The following is a 22,460-nucleotide window of genomic DNA, read 5'->3' on the forward strand; positions in this document are numbered from 1 at the left end:
AATTTCTATCGGAGGGGCAGCTAGTTCCGCTCGGATAATCGTGTGTGGTACACAGGCCTTGGCTCTAACCATTCAGGAAATCATAGATACCAAAGGTCTCTCCATTGACTTCCAATTATCCCGATCCACAGATGGTCCCCAGATCTGGACCCCATAAAGCATAACCGAAGCCACCACAGTATCAAAGAGCCTAAGTTTTGTTCGTGGTTCCTGAAACTGCACTTGTAAACACATCCTCTCCAACCCTCCCAAGGCCGCAGAGGCTCTGGACAATCTAGCATCCACTGCTTTTTTCAGAGTAAACTTCGGTCCTGTAAATACCACACCAAGGTATGTGTATGCATCTGTGTACTCTATTGTATCCTGGCCATATGCAAATGTAGGTGCCGATCTCCTAACCCACTGCGGTGTGGTGTTAAACACCATAACTTTGGTTTTACCCACACTCACCAACAATCCGCTGTCTTCTGCGAATTTATGTAATGCATCTAATTGCCTCTGCATTCCATCTGGTGATTCTGCTATCACTACAATATCATCTGCATACAACAACAAAGGGATCCATGACCCTGCAAGTTGAGCACCTCTGTCACCCTCTCTATCAATGTAATCTGATACCTCATCTATATACATACCAAATAAAGTAGGGGACAATAAGAATCCCTGCTTTACTCCAACAGTGGAATGAACAATGTCGGAATCCCCTTCTGGAGTACGTAAATAACCAGTTACTGACCCGTATAAGGCCATGATCCCCAAGATAATCTCTTTGGGGACCCCTAACTCTTGCATTCTGCGCATCAATCTGGCCCTTGGTACTGTATCAAAAGCTTTCCGAAAATCCACAAAGCAACAATACATCCTTCTCCCGCTTGCTCTTCCTTGTCCTGTTGCCCTTATACCCTCATTCTCTGCCCATCTACTCAATTTTTGTTCCAGAATGGATGCGTACAGTCGGGTCAATGGGTGACCCACCATAATGATACGGTAGTTCCCAGGTATCATACGATCCCCTGACTTGAAAATAGGTACGATAGTAGATAATTTCCAAGATTCGGGTAATCCTTCACACATGACCCGATTAAACAGACGACCAAGGACTTCTGAAAGTAGATCCCTTGCATGGATCAGATGTTCTGCTACTACACCCTCATGATCATATGCTCTTCTTGTCTTCATCTTATCAATGGCTTTTTCCACCATTTCGGTAGTAAAGAAAGTACTAGTAGCAGGGCATGGCTCTAGCGGATCTGGTAATGGAGGTTGTCCAGATACCATATATAATGATGTTACATATTGACCCCAAATCTCAGGAGAAGTAATTGTTGGAGGCGATGAGTGCTCGTGAAATAAACGCCAGGCCTCATGTGAGTCCTGACTCAAGAAGAGCTGATATAAATCCTTCTCCAGTTTGGCTAAAAATGCCCTTTTCTTGCGACGTACTATACGCCGAAGAGCAATCCGAGACTGCTTATATGTGATGATCCCAAGTGTAAGCTCTTTCTGGACCTGGGTTCTCGTCTCTCTGCATTCCTCGTCGTACCAACTGTTTTGAGGCATGTTCCCATTTCCTCTCTTCTGATCAGGCTGAGTATGTGGGTATGCCTCTTGTGCTGCTCCATGTAGTATCTCTGTTAGCTGAGAAGTAATCTCCTCTACAGTATACACTGGCTGAGCTGCCCACATCCTATTATAGATCTTTTCTACATAGACTAAGTCAGTCTCTCGCGTGAAAGTATATCTTGTGTGTGTCTTCTTCCTTTGTACTTGAGAGGCATTGTATTGGAAGGAGATTGATAAGGTCAAGAGAGCATGATCCACTACAATCCCAACCAGTCTGGGTGCCACCTTAAAATCCTCGATACTAGAAATAATGCTTGGTGAAGTCATGACATAATCCACTGTACTTGTGCGGGAAGCATGCGAATCCCCCAGATAAAGGGAAATTCCCTAGACCATTAAGTATGGCCAAACCATGTGTAGTTGCCATCTCCATGAGATGTCTCCCATATTCAGTGTGTTCTTTATCCTGTGAGTTTCTAGTAAGCCCCTCCTGTGATAAATCCACTTCCCTGAGCATTTCCTCGGAAGTATCATAGAATACTGCTTGAGAGTTGCTTGAGAGTTGGCCGTTCTGGCATTAAAGTCTCCTAAGAGAACAATGTCTCCATCTCTAGCGAACTCCCATATGTCATTATTCAATATGGAGAAAGGGGATTGTCCTTTAGGTGAGGAGTAGACTGATGTGCTTGGAGGGAAGTAGCATATAGCGATATATAGAAATCTACCTGGCTCGACTCTCATTCTCACCCACATATACCTTGCTTGTTCATCTTTCCTGATAATCTGTAGTAGTGGTTTCAGCTCCTCTTTAAATAAGACTGCTACTCCTCCTGAACCCCGGCTACCTCGTAGAGATCTCTTGTCTGGTCGACCAGCTGTTTCCCATAAATACCCCTTCACATGTGGCATAAGCTGTCCCGGTATCTGGTGTGTCTCTGAGTAGAAAACTATGTCTCTGTCCCTAAAGCTGTCTTCAAAGGCACCTACATCTAGCCTATATGATCCATTACAATTCCACGCCGCTATCCGGAGCGTCGCCCCATAGGTCTCGCACCGTCATGATGAGCGCTTTTCCAGAACCACTACTTTCCCTCCTCTATAAAAGGCGATTTTCCCCTTTTCTCTTGCTGCCCTGATCTCTGGCATCAACTCTTGCATGTGTGCCACTTGTGCCAATGTAAGGTCATCTCCCAGGAAAATACCGGTTTTCTTAAGAGTTGGCCTCTTCGTTAGAAATTCTTTCCTTATTTCTATATTCGGGAACCGGAGAATAAGTGCCCTATCCTTTACGTTTCCCTTCTCATCGATTCCTTTCTTGCCCACTCTCCATGCACTTGTGTGAGTAGGCTCTGTGATGCCCATGCGTTGTAGCAGTTCCCTCACTTCTTCATCTACATTCTCTTTGTCTTTGACCCCTGTGACCCGCACATGCAGAGCCCGATTCTTCCTTTTTTGCTCTTCCTCAATGGTCATATTAATAATGGTGGAGGTAGGTGTGGTCTCAGGCATCTGGGCCTTCCCTTTCTTCGCATCCTCAATCCATTTCTCTGCTTCATCAACCTTTTCTTGTGTCTTAACAAGACGTTCCGCCCATGAAGATGCCGTTTTTTATTTCTGTTCATCTCCTTCCCGTAGAGCTTTCATCTGATCCTTCATGTCCTCGAGCTCCTTCAGCACCGAAGGTTGGTCGTCTCCCTTCTCCTTAGTTGCAGATTTGCAAGCCGCAAGTTCTCCTTTTAGCTCCTCGATTATTGCATCTTTTTCCCCCATGTGCTTTTCCATATTTGTTCTCCATGCTTCAAAACTTGCTGCTGCCTCATCGAGTTTCTTTTGCATAACGCATTCTGTTACATTTACTTCGGCCTTGATTAGGTTTCGTAATTCCGTTTTCACGATCTGAATTTCCTCATTCTGTATCCCCCGGATCTCTCTCCTTAGTTCTCTCATCATGTCTCCATACATGGAGTTCCTGTAGCTCTTAGCGTTCGCGTGCATTTCCTTCTTGATGTCATCCCTCATATAGTTTAGCTCTGATTTGAGCATCACCTAGACCTTCTCCATCAGTAGCTCATCATGTATCCTGGAGGTTTTCCCAACTCGCAATGATCCTGGTGATAGTACAGTATCTCTGTTTCTCCGTTTGAAAGTAGCCGTTGTTTTTTTTTGGGGTGGTGTAGCTATCTACACCCGGCCCTTCCCCTTCTACACCCGGCCCTTCCCCTTCGGTAGGCGGATCCATCGAAACCGGGCCACAAATGTGGGGTAGGGTGCTAGGGTACTAGGGTGAGGGGCTGAGAATATGGCAAACTTAACCAGCTTACCTTAAGGCTTAAAATCTCTTTAAACTTGAACGTAAAGAGAATGGTCTTAAGGCTTAAAATCTCTTTAAACTTAAATTTTACCTTAAGGCTTAAAATGAAATAAACTTGAACGTAGGAGATATTTGACTTCCTACGCGTAGAAGGACTGCTTGACTTGCTACGCGTAGAACAGCTGGAAGTGCTACGCGTAAGACTGCACCGGACTAGACCAAAAAAAATTGTTCTTCTTCCACCTAAAAGGTTCTTTGACCATTAAATGTTGTAAAAGCCCCACACACACTCTCTCTGAGTTTCAAACTGCAGGGATTACATAAGCTAATAATGCACTTAATGGAGAAAATTCGATAACCCTTTGATGATTAGGTGAACGGGAACTTGCATTTAGCATTGATCATGTGTGCAAGTTTTTAATCAGTGTGCATCCTTTGTGTTCACTTTCAACCCATTTTTACATTAGCATTTCTCTCATTGTATTGTTCAGTTGCTTTGCGATTTTGTGTGTGTATGAAGCCATCATCGAGAGCTTTCCATCGACTATCTCCTTGCTCAAATCCGACTGAGTTAGTGCACTTAATCGTTAGTGGAGCGTGCTCTTGCCCAAGTGGTGACTAGGGATTGGGATTATTAAGCTAATGCAAATAGAGAGTAGGGAATCTAACACAAAAAAGCGTAACAACAAACCTAACTAGCATAACTTGGAGCTTTGATACCACTTGATGGGAATGGGATCGTGCTAGCTAAGGGGGATGAAAGAGAAACATCATGCACACAAGTGAGTGTGTGTTGGCTAGATTATCACTCAAGCGAATTAGGTTCCAAGATCAATTAACTAGGACTCATAAACACGATCTTGAGTAGTTGCTAAGCCATCGCAAGCTCGCTATAACAAGGGAGATGTAATGCAAAATAGAGTTGATTTATTCATTCGCGAAATGAGCTTTAAGTAGCTCTACAGCCTTGCACCAATACATGTGGGATAATTCCACCTTTTACCTCCTTGACTCACACTTTAACTAGTGACTCTAGGACAAAGCTCACACCTTACACTAAAGGCTCTGGAATCAGTGGCTGCCTAGGCGCCATGCCACAACTGAATTGCAACTCATGAGTGGGTAATACAACTCTAGCTTCTAGGCTTCTTCGAACTCCCGCTTTTTTGCAGCAGGTGAGGGTCTGCGGCATAGTCCTAGAGTGTGTAGTGCTGGTGTGGGAAGTTGTTGAGGGCTGGTGTGTGCAAGATGGAAGAAAGCTGAGTAGTGAGTTCCTCAAGTGGTGTTGAGGGGTCTAGTTGGTAAACGCCATCATGAACGTCCTCTAGAGGCTGAAGTCAGCCTACGAGACAAAATGGTGTGCATGTGTGTGTCGTCTACGTACCCAGAAGAAAGGCCAAAAGTGCTGAAGTAAACTTACGTCATAAAATAGATTGACATGGGGGTGTGTGTTCATGTGTATGAGAGATCAGGACGAATGAGCTCCAACTCCAATGGATGTGGAACTATATGCACAAAGACTAGCTAGCTCCATCCAGTACCAAACTAGGGGTGTCATATAGGGGGCCCGAAGGAGTTCTCAAGTTCGGGAAGGAGTTCTCAAGTTCGGAGATTGTAGGCAATGGTGTCCTGAAAATAGATCCATTGACGTGTGAGCACAAAGAGAGATCACAGGAGGCCCAGAGGAGTTCTAAAGGTCAGAGATGGCAGGCATGGTCCCCTTAAAATAGGTCAGTTGGCATGTGAGCACGTAGAGTCAAAGCGGATACACTCTCTACAGCTTGCTGGTACAGACACAAACTGAAGTCAGCTGCAGAATGCACGACAAGACAAAGCAAGGGAAAAGAGGCACATGGTCTCAGGTGGGATCTGCCGAAAGTAGCCACCTCGGACCTCTCATTCATGTTACCGACCGCTTTTGTGGAGCACAAAGTATTAGAATATAATCTTAGCCGTCAACGTGGTCGGCCTTCACAGAAATACGCCTTTGAAACCATTCCATTAAGGCCTGATTTTAGCAAACCAAAAAAAAACAATGATTTCTTTCAGATCTGTAATATTGTGGGGTTTCGTTAGCAATGTTCTCAGAAGTGTTGATAGCTTCGTTTGTGACAGTGAGTGAAGACCTAGATAGAATTCTAGACGGCATGCTGTTGGAAAGAAACCATGATTTTCTCCGTTCTGCAAAATTTTGGGTTTTCGTTTCACAAGTTCTGGGAAGTGTTTACACGTGCTGAGAGATCCAAGTTTTCAAGGCAATGATATTCATTTTGATGTCATGATGGCATGGACATCACACTACTAGCCCCTATTTACTAGTCAAGCTAGCATCATCCAGGCCCCAATAGAAGATGTGCTTGAGTAGGGGTTCCTTCAACGGGGCTACCCAAGCTATCAATATGATGTCTCGCTAATCTATAACAGTGAAGAGAATATTTTTATTGAGCCACTTCAATTTATTTAAGATCCAGAGCACACCCTCCTATCTTTTTCTTATACATGTTGCAACATGAATATTAAACTCAAAAACTGCACAAAACTGTTGAAATGTTTTGCCCTCAACTCACCTAACATCTGTCCTACTCCACTTGTCTAGGTCCAAGGCATCCATGCCAACATAGAGGAATATGAATGTCTCAGCAATGAAAGACAACGTTGCAAAGGTATGTCTGCACAAAGAAAGCACAGCAAATAGGGTATCAAATGCATATGTTATAAATCAGGCTCTTAGTTTAATAAAATTCAATGTCAAAGAATACCACAATAATGCATTTTTCACCTTGTGGTTATTTTAGAGCTCTCTGTCAAATTATGCCAAGTATAATGAGACATCACAATACCACAGAAAAAAACAGTGAGGATCCCACTCAGATACAGCAACTGTAAGTGGAGCAACCACCATGACCTTAGCATGTAAGAACAAGAAAGCATTCTTGTTAGTAATAAGATGCTCCATAACTTGCCTCGGCAATCATGTAAGAAAAATAAGCCATGAGGATCATGATGGCAATTTCCCGGTCAGTTGAATGCCTGTTTCACAAAAACATAGTCATCATATCAACAAAGAAAACCACCCATAACAAAATTGCAATTACTATTGAATAAAATCTGCCATAATCTAAATGGAAACTGCAACTTTTCAAGATGACTCACACAAAAATTTGAACACTTCATTTTCAAAACTCCAATTTTAACTTCACTTCTTTTCCAAAGTATAGTGAACAATCATTAGTTCATCGTTCATAGCTGGACAAAAGATACAAAATTACTACACATATCATTAGTGCCCAGAGTTTTGTGCAGGACCTCGTTTCATTAATCCAACAAATTGAGCTTGGACATGCATACAAGTCACAACATCCCTACTCACTTCATCAATACCCACGAGTTTGAGCAAGTTTGTATCATCATTTGCATGCGCGTGGTGCACCATACCAATGTACATATGTGTGACACACGCACATACAATATGTACTTGCACATTTACTCACTATGATGTAAATGTAAATGCAAACGTTTGGGTATGTATATCTGTATGCATATGTGTATCTCGTGTGTGCAACAAGCCTGTGCATGTGCAAGTGTATATGTGTCACACAATTGCACCCATGTGTTTATGAAAGTAAAGAGACAACTGTTAGAGAATGCATAACCTTCCAAAATAAAGCTTCTTGATAACATAGGCACTTATAAGCCCAACCTGCAAAAACCAGGGGCAACATGAGCTGAAATCGACACAAATCGATATAGCCTGAATATCATCACAATATAGGGAAAGTTCCTTACAGCAATGCCCATTAATGTACTGGAGAAGTAGAGATAAATAAACTCTCCAAAAACCTCCAGAATGTTGAATACATCTATCTCTGTCAAATTGATGTTTTCAACAGCTCTAAAGAGCACAACCGAGGTAGCATCATTCACCACACCTTCACCAAACACCAGACTATAAAGTAGTGGTGTGTCATCTTGGCTAAGGACCTAGCATATGTACATTTATTAAATCAAAGGTAGCAGTGTTGTGAGCTCAAAAGAAAACCACTTCCATATTTGAAACTTGCCTGCAGAGTACAGACAGAATCGGTAGCTGAAAAAATCACCCCAAGAGCTGCAAGAAGAAAAGATTTGAGTTGCTAAGTATAGGTTAGCTAATATAATCAAACTGGCAAGGGAAGAGAACAGGGGTTACCCAGATAATCTCGAATTTCAAGACCTTCTACATTAAATTTAGGAAATATCAATCTACAGCCTGAAAACATACCCAAGTACAGCTTTATTACAGCATACAATGTATTGATAGCAATAAATGATTGCGAGCGAAATGATATCTTATACCTCCAGCAATGACAGCAAAAGAAATGAACACACCGATTACTCCAAACAGCACTATGGCAACGAAATTGCGAAAAAACTGCTTTTTTTTAACCTGAAACCTGTGAAGGATGGCAATTTTCTCAGTTTGAATTGACAACCAAACAAAGATGTCCAGCTAAAGCATTTGCCTTCTCAATCCTATAAAATCAAAAGGCAGAGTAGCTGCAAATTGTACGCGTAACAACTACCACACTCCAAGTGAGCATTTCCGGCGAAACATGAAAGAAAATAATTTTCCAGTTGGCTTAGCTTCAAGTCTAAGTTTATTTCATCCACAGCAAAGTAACATTTAAGAAAGAGGTGAGCAAAGAGAAGACTTATGTAACAATGGGTCAATATATATTATTTCCAAAAGTTCAATACAATGCAGATATATGAACCTCCATAACTATAGTGTATTGTCTTAAGACCACGCGCCCCCTTTCCTTTTAGCTCTGCAAAAACCTTCATCAATAAATCATCTGGCATGCACATGCCGCTTGCTGTGCCATTTGGGCAGGTTGTACCTTCATTAGTCTAGGAAGCCTAGAAAACAATAACTTTACTGAGCCTTTTCAAAGGACCTGCATGGCCAGACCAGACCACTAATCTAATGTGCACACTGCACAACCTCTTTGCAGCAGGTGATAATTGGAATTAACAACAGCTGGTTGTCGATACACCTGTGCTGATGTGGCAGCATGCTGATGTGGCAGTTCACATGTCAGCATTGCTGATGGGGCAGTAAAGGGAGGCTCAGAGGTTGAAACCAAGGGAGTCACCTGACAAGGCGGTATTAACAACACAACACCACCATGAATAGACTAAAAACAGCAAGCATAAAGTCTTTCACTGAAAAAGAGAACATTGGAGACGAGACAGAATGCGGCAGAGTTCCCCGCTCAAATGCACTGGCCTCTACCCTTTGCGGTACTTCTATTTATATTGCTCAAGGGATTAGTTATAACTGCTACTGTGAGCCCACTCAAACATTGAGCTACAAATTTATAGGCACATAGGCACTGCTTTACAGATTGGTCGTCCAAAAGCTCTCAAAAAGTAACACTTTCAATAAATGGTCATCCGAAAGCTCTCCCGGCATAAAACATGCCACATCAGCAGCATCTGTATGGTGCCATCTCAGCAGCCACCTGTACATCCTACGTTTTTGGGTTCTTCCAGCTCAGGAGACTGGTCTCGTCGGCTCCGCTGCTGCTTCTCTTCAGGTCCAGTTCAGGTCATGCCACCTCACCAAGTTGTGACATCCGCCCCCACCCCCCAAACAAAAAAAAGGAGTAATTGCCCTCGATTATGCCTGTAAAACATGTAAGATTTACACTACTCTGCTGCTTCACCGGTCTAAGGCATGCATGTACGGCTAGTGTCCCTCCGGGCTGGCCACCCTTTGCATATGCATTTTCTCTGCATTGTCCGGCATCCCACTTTTGGGCCGGCCGCCCGCCGTGTCCGACGCCCTCATACTTCATTTATTTCTTGTTGGGTCGTGGGGGATTTTTCCAGACCTCCCCTTGGGCACCTATTTACGGGGCCAGGGGGGGTACCATTTCCATCATCTAGTCATTGTGTATTGGGTCTTTTGTTCTAGTAGTCATGAGGGGCTGATCGCCCCCTCTTCCCTGCTCCAGCATTTGTGGTCTACTGTCTCTCTCTCTCTCTCCTCTCTCACGCTTCCGCACACGCGCACTCTCACATGATATCAACAGCTTCAGGCTCTTTATGGGACTAGTGCTTCATCATCATCAGCACGTTCTCCTCCCAAGGGATCACAACAGCCAGTGTTTTTGGAGAATCATCATTGGTTTCACTGTCGAGGCCTAGCGCTAGCAATTCTGCACAATTTTGTCGCGGGAAAACTGCAAAACACCCTAGCGTTTTTGCAGCAGTCTAGCGTTTTTTGACTCCTTCAGCGTTTTCTGCAAACCAGCCTTGCGTTTTTGCATCTGAAGGCATCGATCTCCCTTTCCTCTCTTGGCGCCCCCTCCTTGCAAAGAAATGCACCCCAAGGCATCAGATCAGCCTTGCGTTTTCTAAAACAGATCTGAGTTTCCAGAAGTTGCTGCGTTTTCTGAGGTTGCTACGTTTTCCGCAAACGTTAAGCCTCTTGCATACACGGGAGCTGCCAAGACATCCACAGCAGTCTCCAACACTACCTGGTACTTGCAGATCCATCCCCACGGTTAGGTATCTACGCAAAATCGGCACTTTTTTGGCATTATTTACTTGCTGTTTTTTCTCTGATTTAAGCCCTCCGACGGCTGAGAAGTGCGAGGATCCCTCACCCGCAACCTCTATGACGCTCACGTACCGATCGGAGGCATACAGGCAGGCTGAAATCTCTGTTACAGCAACATTTTCAGCACCCTTTGCAGCGTTTTTTGGGGCAGACAGCAGGCTGACTTTTTGCCTACTGCGTGGTCGATCACTCCATTGCTCGTCAGGACCATCCGGTGGTTGTTTGAGCAGTTATCTTGGACTGCTACAGCTTTGGAGACGGTACCTTCAACGACTTAAGATCTATTCGTTGATCCTTGGGGGATCCATTCATTCCAACCATCATTTGGCGGTTGCGCACTCCAAAGGGGGTGGTGACTTGTGGTTTGCTATGGACACACTTTTGCACTCATCAGAGGAATTCACACGAGATATGGCCATGCTCATGACATATGGGATTCCAACATTCCCAGACGAGAAACCACCATCTTGGGTGAACAGACACTTACCACTAGACCTCGACACGTCAGATCACTTGCTTACACAAGAGCATCTACATAGCCTTAGGGAGAGGATCTTGGATCTCTTCTTGGACAGGTTCATTGCTTGGATCTATAGACTAGAGTGGGCACTGGGACTACAGTTCTTTAGACTCTCTTGGGAGTTTACCTGCGAGATGCCCGAGATCAGGCATCCCGCGACTACATTCAGAGTCACCCGGAGCTTGGTTTGGATGGTAGTGCACTCTTGATCACTTGGATTGCTACCTTCAGAGTTGCTTACACTCACCCTCGGTAGCCTTACAACAGGCTTATCCCCAGACTTATCCCCCGACCTGGGCAGTAGGCCACTCCCAGCTCATTCACATTGAGAGCCACACCGAGTTGCGGTTTGGTGGCGCTGTTGGCACGGATTCTGTTTTGGTTGTCACGTGACACATCTAACCCTATGTGTACGTTAACAAGCTACTTCAAGACATGGGTTCAGTTCAGTCAGTCAGCCTATATTAGAAAGTGATCTGGCACTTTTGTGAGTCTGTTCGCAGACCGTGCATGTCCAGGCACTTAGATTAGATGCATATCCTCTGGTTGCACACAGCATGATCATCAGATTCCATCAGAACCCATCAGGAGCATTTTTACAGTGCATACCCCTATTTTCCCCATTTTTGACATTTTCCAGTCATTATTTTTAAGTGACTTTTGTTGGGAACTAGGTAGGGCAATTTTGACAAGGAAATATATATAGAAACCTAGCGCTAGCACTTTTGAGCTGAAGAGGCAACAGGAACTTCGGTTCAACAGGCACCTTCTCAGCAGGACCCCGCATTTATGCATCAGCACAGAGCTGGCGTTTTTTATTCAAGACCAACCCTGGCGTTTGCATTGCAAATCAGCCCCGGCCACAAAAGGACATTTATTTTTTTTTTGGTCGGGATACGGTATCAGATTCCCTAGGTTGTATAAGCTTACTCTCATAGGTCAATTTGGCCTTTTGAATACGTTAATATATCATTTCATTTCATTTTATTTTCTTTCTTCTTGATAACCCTCTCTCTCTCTCTCTCTCTCTCTCTCTCTCTCTCTCTCTCTCTCTCTCTCTCTCTCTCTCTCTCTCTCTCTCTCTCTCTCTCTCTCTCTCTCTCTCTCTCTCTCTCTCTCGTCTGCACTCTAATATATCAGTTCATTTCATTTTATTCTAATTCTTTTTGATACCCCCCCCCCCCCCCCTCTCTCTATCTCTCGTATGCACTCTATCGCTCCCCCTCCCTTGCCACACAGCCCCACACTACCCCACTCGCCCAGCTACCGCGTCCGTTGCTAGTGTGGGTGCACACGTATGTGCTTAGTGACTCCTTGGCGGACGGCGATCAAGCATGAAGAAGTTGAACGATAAAGCCGACCCCCTAGAGAATGCCATTCAAAAATGCAGAGAGGAAATGACGGAGATCATTACCAAGATGAACCGCAATCTCTTGGGCACAATAAACATGCTCGAAGGACGCGTGCTGATCCAAGAGAGCAAGATAAGTACGCTAGAAGACCAAGTGACGACTCAAGAGGAAGAGATTGCGTCGCTCAAGAAAGATCTCGCCGAAGCACGATCAAGAAACACACTGGAAGAGGGCGAACTGCAACCCTCAGTAATCGAAGAAATCAACACAATCAAGGAGCAAGTACAGGCCATCAAAGAGGGAGAAGAGCAACACAAAGAAATGACGACGTCTTGGGTGGATGTTCTTACCAAAACTCAACAGAAGGCGGATGAAGCCGAGAAATGGATCAAAGTGGCCAAGAAAGGAAAAGGCAAGGAGATAACGCACACGTCCACACCCACTATCATTAATCAGACACTAGAGGAGGAGCAAAGGAGACGGGTGCGCGCTTTACATGTGAGAATTTGCGGCCTTAAGGACAAAGGCAATGTGGACGAAGAAGTAAAAGAACTCACAGCCTTGATGGGGGTTCATGAGCCGACGCACACAAGGGCATGGAGAGTGGGCAACATAAAGAAAAATGAAAGCAGTGGAGAAACCTCAAAAGAAAGAGCACTCATCCTCCATTTTCCCTCCATGGAAGCGAAAAGTCCTTCTTGAAGAAACGACCAACTCTTAAAGAGACTGGCATCTTTCTCGGGGATGATCTCACCCTCTTGCAAATCGCTCATATGCAGGAAGTAATGCCGGAGATTAGAGCGGCAAGGGGAAAAGGCAAGATTGCCTTTTAACGAGACGGAAAAGTGGTAATACTAGAGCCACGCTCCACATGACGGTGCGAGACTTATGGGACCACACTCAAAGTGGCTGCCTGGAACTGCAACGGATCTATGCGTCTTGATGTAGGTGCTTTTGAGGATAGCTTTACTGGAAGAGACATCATCTTTTACTCTGAGACACACCAGGCCCCTGGGCAATCCATGCCTCACATCAGTGGATACAGGTGGGAAACAGCTTACAGACAGGAAACACGCTCAGAACACAGAGGGCGGGGCTCGGGGGGAGTGGCAATGTTATTTAGAGAGGATCTGCAGCCACTAATACATATAGCCCACAGGGAGGAGCAGGCTAGGTACATGTGGGTGAGATTGAAAGCAGAGACAGGCAGATATCTCTACCTAGCTATTTGCTACTTTCCCCCGAGTACATCAGTTTATGCATCACCCAGAGGACAGTCCCCTTTCTCTATTCTGGATGATGACATATGGGAGTTCTCTAGGGATGGTGACATTATCATCCTAGGGGACCTCAATGCTAGGACTGCCCATCACCAGGCAGTGTTTTATGATACTTCAGAGGAGATGCTAAGAGAGCTAGATGCTGTGGAGACGGGCCTGTCCAAAATATCACACGATGTGGAATATACTGAGTATGGGCGACACCTGATAGACATGGGCACTGCACATGGATTGGCCATCCTGAACGGCCTACAGAGATTTCCTACTTGCGGGAGGTTTTACCTACTTCCCACACAGGCATGAAGCCAGCACAGTGGACTATGTCATGGCACAGTCGAATCTCATCTCTAGTATCTAGGATCTCACAGTTGGGCCCAAACCGGTCGGGGTAGCAGTAGATCATGCTCTGGTGTCGATGACCATCTCTTTCCAAGTCAATGTAGCACACAGGCCACGAGTAGCAGCCCCTACTCGCTACACATTCACACGGGAGACGGATTCTGTATACATGGACGGGATATACAGACGCCTATGCACTGAGGACCCGGGGCAACCTCTGGAGGAGCTAACTAATATACTGACACAGACATTACATGAGGCAGCAGCAGAGGCATACCCACACCCAGCCTGAGCAGAGACGCCGATCAGGGAGCATGCCTCAGAACAGCTGGTACGATGAGGAGTGCCGCCAGATTAAGACTAGAGCCAGACTTCAGAGGGAGGTGCTTTTGGGGGACGTCACTCACAGACAGTCACAGATTGACTTCCGACGCCTGGTGCGGCGGAAGAAGAGGGCTTTTTTGGCTCAACTCGAACAGGACCTATATCAGCTATTCTTGAGTCAGGACTCGCGTGAGGCGTGGCGGCTCTTTCATGAGCAATCCCCCCCCCCCCCCCCCCCCTGCTATTTCCTCCACAGAGACCTGGGGTCAGTACGCATCATCTTTGTACACAGTACCTGGACAACCGCCCCTCCCCAACCCCCCCGACCCATGCCCCCACACATGTGCTTTTTTCACCACTGAGATGGTGAAGAAAGCTATTGACAGGATGAGGACTGGGAGAGCATATGATCATGATGGTTTAGTCGCTGAGCATTTCATGCATGCCAAAGACCTACTAGCAGAGCTTCTAGCAGTTATGTTTAACCGTGCCATGTGTGAGGGCCTACCGGACACTTGGAGCCTATCTACGATCGTACCTATCTTCAAGTCAAGAGACCCCATGGAGCCTGGGAATTATCGCACTATTATGATTGGGCACACACTGGCACGGTTGTATGCGTCCATTCTTGAGCAACAGCTGAGTAGATGGGCAAAGAAGGAAGGAATGCGTGAAACTGGGCAGGCAGAGTTCAGGAGAGGCTTCTCTACTCTTGACCATATCTTGACACTCAGGGCCATCATCGAGGAAGGCAGATCTCATGGGAGACAGATCTATTGTAGCTTTATTGACTTCCGCAAAGCTTTTGACACAGTACCCGGAGCTAGATTGATGCGCAGATTAAAGGAAATGGGAGTACCCACAGAGCTCATTTGGGGGATCATGGCATTGTACAGATCAGTAGTAGGGCATGTACGCACCCCGGAGGGACTTTCTACACCGGTTCACTCCACTATTGGGATGAAGCAGGGCTGCCCGCTCTCTCCTACTCTTTTCGGTATGTATGTGGATGAGGTTTCTGACTACATTGACAGCGATGGGGATAAAGGTGCACAGCTGGCAGGGACATGGATTCCACTTTTGTTATATGCTGACGATATTGTGTTGATCTCCAAATCCCAAGAGGGAATGCAACATCAATTGGATGCTTTGCATACGTTTGCCCACGAAAGTGGCTTGTCTGTCAACCTTGGTAAAACCAAGGTTATGGTGTTTAATACCACCCCACAGTGGATCAGGAGGTCAACACCTACATTCACATACAGCCAGGAGACTGTGGAGTACACAGACGCTTACACTTACCTTGGAGTGGTTTTTAGCGGACCCACATTCTCACTCAGAAGAGCAGTAGAGACCAGACTGACTAGAGCCCACATAGCATTGGGTAGATTGGAGAGGATGTGTTCGCAGGTTCAGTTTCAGGAGCCCCGGACGAAGCTCTGGCTCTTTGACACCTTGGTGGCTATAGCATTGCTCTATGGGGCTGAGATATGGGGACCTTCATTGGATCACCACGGGAGGCCGGGTCGCACAGACGGATGGGGGAACATGGAGAAACCTCTCGTCTCTATGATCTCGCGGCTCATTAGAGCCAAGGCATCAGTACCACGGGCCATTATCCGAGCAGAACTAGCAGCCCCCCCACTGGTGGTGGAGGCGCTCACCAAATCAGTCTCCTTCATAAACCGCACATAGGAACTTCCCAGAGACAAATATGCTCGCATAGCACTGGAGTCCTCTCGACAGTTAGCCATACAAGGAGATACAACATGCTGGTATGGGGAGATGACATCATGGTTTCAAGCGCATGGGTTCAGCATAGACAGGCTGCCACCATTCCAGTACTCACTGGATGCACCCTCTCCCAATCTTACACAGTCGAAGATCACCAAGCTCAACCGCCAAGACCTGACCCAGCTAGACACCAGGAGGACATGGATACAACCAACACAGGAATTGGGCACGAAGATGGCTTTCTACAGAGACCACCTTCTCCAGCTCACGGAAGATGGTTTTGTGACAAGACCAAGATACATGGATACCCACTTGTCTCATGGGATACGATGTGCTATTGGCCAATTACGCATATCGTCTCACCAGCTGCGGATTGAAACTGGGAGATACAGCGGAGTATCGGCAGAGGCCAAGACATGCCCCTTGTGTGACCTGGAACCTGAGACAGAGCTGCATTATACATGCCGCTGCCCTGTCTACTACGAGATAAGAGGCCGCTTCCATTGCTTGTTCAGAGAGGGTTTTGGACCACTCTCAAGAATAATGGGATACGAAGATAAGAGATGCCTGGGTTTGTTCTTGCTCGAGCTGCGCAGACACAAAGAGAGACTGCTGAATGGCGAGGCTAGCCAGTCTCAAAGACGGATCACAGACTTCTTCAGAGCAAACACGGGACAATCGCAACAGCCACTCCCACAGCAGAGCTCCCCCTCGTCTCACATCAGAGGCACACTGATCGACCGAGCGATTGAACTGGGGAAATCCAAGCGCCCACGACTGCAAAAGAATACACAGCATCGACGGAGGCTACGACAAAGGATTCGGAGCACGCTGGCCAGGCATGCACGACGCCCGGTCAAACTACTAACCATGGAGGAAATTGATGAGATTCGCCAACGACCGATGCTAGATCTTTTGTGATTCAGCTATCCCAACAAGCCGCCCATTTTTGCTTAGTTTCTTGCTTAGATCACATTGACCAATCTAAGATCCCATAGTATATATCTTTGTTTTGTATTGTTGTTAGGTTATTTTGTTACTGTATCAGATCCACCACCTTGTAACTTTCTGGTCTCATAGGTCATTATGGCCTTTTGAAGACGTTAATATAACATTTCATTTCATTTCATTTCTATCTCTCAGTCTCATACACTTGCACGCACAGTGTCCATTCACTTTGTTTGTGATCATAGCATTCTCTCATTAAGAACGGAAGGCTCTACCTTCCATAAGAACAAAAGGAACCTTGAGCACAGTTCGGAGCACTCATCTTGAGCAAAGCACATTCATTCATTCCGATGCACCTAACATTGGTATCAGAGCTTTGGCAGTGTTCTGTATCACTCAAGGAAAGAACCACAAGAATCACAAGAATTTTTTTGCTTGTTGCGGTCGCACAAACCCAAGTTCACTTGGGCGTATCGATTCCTAATCGTGTTTTTGAAGAGTGACAGGAATCCCAGGAAAGAAGGGCTTGTCCAACCTCCCCTTGTGCCTCTTTTCACTCATTGAGAGCGGACCGTGCACTTAGCGGCCGGCCAGCGACGTGAGGTGGGAAAAAGCAACCTTGGTGTGAGCGCAAGGCCGCTAAGGGGTGCGCCCGTGGAAAAGAGCAGAACTCGGGTGAAGAGAAGATCCTTCTCGAACACGGTTTGCAAGCAAAAGAAAACCTCAAGACCTCAAGAACCCAAGACCCACAAGAACCCAAGTTGCTCGTGAACTTAAGAACCCAAGACCACAAGAACCCACAACTTCAGAATGGTCATCACTCGAAGCGAAATGGATACTTTGCTTGGAGGCGATGAGCATGAGAGACGCGAAGAAGAATTTTCCCCACCAAGAGGTTTTTCCGACCCTCCCCCTTCCCCATCTATGTCAAGGATTGCACTAACTCAAGAGAAGCAGAAAGAAAGGCCTACGAAGAAGAGATAGCAGCCATAGATCGTGACTACGAAGAAGAAATGGCAGCCATAGAGCGTCAGTACGACTTGGAAGAAAAAGAAAGTCAAGCAAGATTTGATCGCGAGAACAAAGCAAGAATGCAAGAGATGTTGCGACTCTTTTCTCAAGTTCAGGCACAGATACAAGAGATTCGGGAAAAGGAGACTCTCTCAGTCTCTTCTTCTCCAAAGCATGACACACATGATTTGCATGATGATTCGAATGATGATGATAAGCATGATGATTTGAATGTTAATGATAAGCATGATGATTTGCATGATCAAGATGTGATTTCTCACAAGCATGATGATTTGCACGATCAAGATGTGATTTCTCACAAGCATGATGAGTTGCATGAAGATGATGTAATTGTTCACAAGGATGATGTGTTAGTGGATGCTTTCTCTAGCGAAGCTAGCCTCGTTGCAGATTCGATCAATCACGAAGAACCGATCTTTGCTTTCGAGTCGAGGTCCAAAGAACCCCCACAGGACGATTCGATCATTCAAGAAGAACCGATCTTGGCTCTTGAGCCTAGGTCCAAAGAACCCTTACAGGAAGTATTATGTGTTCGCATGATTGATACGCACGCATTGTTCGAGTGTTTCATTCGTGATCGTTTCCTGTATTTTAATCAGCGTCTTTATGTGATCCCTTTATTAGGCATGACATATTGTACGTTGAGCACGTTTCACTCATGGATGAGCACGAATGTATGCGGATTTTTCATGAAAAGCTGAAAAGTATGTATGTAAGGAAGTCACATTCCATGTCTCTTCCTTGGCATGACACAATACCCGAAAGAGCACATAAAAGTATGAGCACCAACCATGGGCATTTCCGTTGTGAATTGCCACATTTGATTAACTTAGATCAGAAGAGAAAGATTCGATCTCATTGTTTGCTTATGTGTGGTGAACGGTTTGACACTCCGTCTCTTTGTTCATCTACATTGCATGCACAGTCTATTAGGAAGACAAGATTTTTTCTACTCAGTTTACATGGAATAGGTATGTTCATGGTTTTGTGTTGGAACTGGTTTCAGGAATTTTCAGCCATGGAGATTCTTGAAGAAGAAGGAATCATGACTCTAGATGAAGTTGAAGCATCGAAGGAGCCTCGGAAGACTTTGTGTCGCTTTCGAGGCGGTCCAAAGAAGCAAGCGTTGCAGACCTTTATGAAGTTCAAGTACCGCACGACCCACACATCAGAGTGGGCCAGCGAAGAGTCTTCCAGGATTCCGGATGCTATTGGCGATCTCCCTCGACACCATACAATTCGGTACTAGTACCTCACTTTGACAAGGAGGGGATGTCACATGACACATCCAACCCTATGTATCCATGGACAAGCTACAGCACGACAAGGGTTCAGTCAGTCTAGTCAGTCTAGATTAGAAGTGATCTGGCACTTTTGTGAGTCTATTCGTAGACCGTGCATGCCCAATCACTTAGTGTAGATGCATATCCTCTGGTTGCACACAGCATGATCATAAGCATTCCCATTAGAATCCATCAGATTCCATCAGGGGAATTTTCCAATGCATTTAGACTATTTTACCTATTTTTGGCATTTTTCACTTATTAATTTAAGTGACTTCCCAACAAAAGTAGGTAGGGCAATTTGGGTAAGAAAATATATAAGCAAACCAAAGTTAGCACAAAATGGCAGAAGAGGCAACAGAAGCCAAGCTCAGCAAGCAACTTCTCAACAGGACTTTGGCGGTTTCCCCCTCCAAGCAAGAACCCCCATGCTAGCGTTTTTCTTCATCGCCATACCTCCCAGATCCTAGCGTTTCTCATCAGCAGATCATCGCGATGGAAGACCCCATTGCATAGCGTTTTTGCATCAGCATCATCGCCAGCAGATAGCGTTTTTGCAAAAACTCAGCATGCCTACCGTTTTTGAAGAGCTACAACTGCAACATTTTTCAGCAATGAAGTAGTTGCAGATTCAGCCCTCGAAGAGTAGCAGATTCAGCCCAATATATACCTAGATGAATCTAGGATAAGCCCAGATTCACCCTTGAAGGAAAGTGCAAGGTATAGACCCACGGTAGTCACCCACAAGACAAAATAACCATCAGCTCCATCACGCATAGTATTGACTAAATACCACGACATCCCCACTAACGTCGTCAGTGCCCAATAGTGGGTGTAGAACTAGGTACTAACATATGCTCCCCAACACAACACACACCACACGCACACGCACATGAGCATACATCAACACAAAGTTCAGCGTACTGAGTTTCTGTCATGACTCCGGAGATCAAGGGCAGACTCAGCCATAATGAAGCCTAGCACTAAAAGAAGCATTAAATCGAAAAAATTAGCACAAAAATGAGGTAGTTGATAGGGCATACGCACCACAAAAGATAGAAAGAATTCAGCCCAATATGTTTTTCAGCCCTAAACCTGCAGAATTTCAGCGACAAAGACCCACAGAAACAGCCCCAAAAATCAGCGTTTTTGGACCCGCAGCAGATTTCAGCCCATATCGTTTTTGGACAGCAGTAGCAAGATTTGCAGATTTCAGCCCTAGTGTCGGTCTCGTCATCGCCGACATAGCCTAGACTTGCATGAGTCTCATGCATACCATTTGTACTAGATTATGCAATCATAAGTAGACCACTCTCGCCGACGAGAGTAGGGCCTTCGAAGGAGGGTTTTACGTCTTTGGTGTCGTATCTCTCTTCTCTCTCTATCTCTCAGTCTCATACACTTGCACGCACAGTGTCCATTCACTTTATTTGTGATCATAGCATTCTCTCATTAAGAACGGAAGGCTCTACCTTCCATAAGAACAAAAGGAACCTTGAGCACAGTTCGGAGCACTCATCTTGAGCAAAGTGCAAACATTCATTCCGTTGTACCTAACACGTATTCTTCTCTCTCTATCTCTCAGTCTCATGCACCGTCATTCACAGTGTTCACCACTTTGTTTGAGTCCATTGCACTCTCTCACTAAAGGAACGGAAGGCTCTCCCTTCCGTAAGTAAAAGGAACCTTGAGCACAGGTCAGAACACTCATCTTGAGCAAAGTTCAACATTCACTTCCGCTGCACCTTACATTGGTATCAGAGCTTTGGCAGTGTTCTGTATCACTCAAGGAAAGAACCACAAGGTTTTTTTTTTTTTTTGCCTTGTTGCGGTCGCACGCAACCCAAGACCTCTTGGGCATGTCGATTCCTAATCGTGTTTTTGAAGAGTGACAGGAAACCCAAGAAAGAAGGGCTTGTCCAGCCTCCCCTTGTGCCTCTTTTCACTCATTGAGAGCGGGTCGTGCACTTAGCAGCCGGCCAATCGACGTGAGGTGAGAAAAAGCAACCTTGGTGTGAGCGCAAGGCCGCCGAGGGGTGCACCCGTGGGAAAGAGAAGAGCTCAGGTGAAGAGAAGATCCTTCTCTAACACAGATTGCAAGCGAAAGAAGCCACCTCAAGAACCTCAAGACTCTCAAGAACCTCAAGAACTCAAGAACCCAAGTTCCTCGTAAACTTAAGAACCCAAGACTTCAGTGGATGGTCATCACCCGAAGCGGAATGGATACTTCGCATAAAGGTGGTGAGCATGAAAGTGGCGAAGAAGAATTTTCCCCACCAGAAGGTTTTTCCGACCCTCTCCCTTCCCCATCTACACCAACGATTGCACTAACTCCTATGGAGGAGTTGAAGCAGTTGTTTATGGAAAGGAAGTTAGAACGCGAAGAAAGAAAGGCAACTATTGAGCATGAGCGTGAGCAAGCGCGCTTGGCGGCCGAAGAAAGAAGGGCAGCCGTAGATCATGAATACGAAGAAAGAGTGGCAGCCATAGAGCGTAAGTACGAGCAAGCACGCTTGGAAGCCGAAGAAAGACGAGTAGAATTTGATCGCGAGAACAAAGCAAGAGAAGCAAAATTTGATCGCGAGAACAAGACAAGAAAAGAGAAGAGCGACCAACACATAGAGTTCTTGCGACTCTTTTCAATTGTGCAGGCGCAGTTTGAACAGAATAAGGAGAAGGAGACTCTCTAAGTCTCTTCTTCTCCACAGCATGACACGGGATTTGCATGATGATAAGCATGAGGAATTGCCTGATACACATGAGCATGATGATTTGCAATAAGGATAAGCATGATGATTTGCATGATCAAGATGTGATTTCTCACGAGCATGATGATTTGCAGGATAAAGATGTGATTGTTCACAAGGATGATGGTTTTGTTGCTACTTTTTCTAGTGAAGCTAACCTCATTGCAGATTCAATCAATCACGAAGAACAGATTTTGGCTCTCGAGTGGAGGTCCACAGAACCCCCACAGGAAGATTCCATCAATCACGAAGAACCGATCTTGGCTCTCGAGCCTAGGTCCAAAGAAATCCCCCCAGAAGTATTATGTGTTCAAATGATTAGTCAGCACGCATTGCTCGAGTGTTTCATTCGTGATGCTTTCCTGTATTTTAGTCACCGTCCTTATGTGATTCCTTTTCATAGGCATGACATATTGTACG

At 45.5% G+C, this 22,460-nt stretch overlaps 1 protein-coding gene across 1 annotated transcript in view; it reads right to left on the reverse strand.

The window, feature by feature from the left end:
• Positions 1 to 22,460, reverse strand: part of LOC147464208 (sodium/hydrogen exchanger 3-like) — a 71,461-nt gene that overhangs the window by 35,582 nt on the left and 13,419 nt on the right. Inside the window, exons 4-11 of the mRNA XM_086513633.1 lie at positions 8,210 to 8,307; positions 8,064 to 8,123; positions 7,936 to 7,982; positions 7,661 to 7,855; positions 7,528 to 7,574; positions 6,838 to 6,904; positions 6,654 to 6,754; positions 6,442 to 6,543 (exon numbers count right to left, since the gene is read on the reverse strand). Coding sequence (XP_086369759.1) covers positions 6,442 to 6,543; positions 6,654 to 6,754; positions 6,838 to 6,904; positions 7,528 to 7,574; positions 7,661 to 7,855; positions 7,936 to 7,982; positions 8,064 to 8,123; positions 8,210 to 8,307 — 717 coding nt within the window. The remainder of the gene's footprint in view (positions 1 to 6,441; positions 6,544 to 6,653; positions 6,755 to 6,837; positions 6,905 to 7,527; positions 7,575 to 7,660; positions 7,856 to 7,935; positions 7,983 to 8,063; positions 8,124 to 8,209; positions 8,308 to 22,460) is intronic.

This window comes from Adiantum capillus-veneris, chromosome 1, assembly GCF_014529385.1.
Source record: "Adiantum capillus-veneris isolate H3 chromosome 1, ASM1452938v2, whole genome shotgun sequence".
Lineage (NCBI taxonomy): Eukaryota > Viridiplantae > Streptophyta > Polypodiopsida > Polypodiales > Pteridaceae > Adiantum > Adiantum capillus-veneris.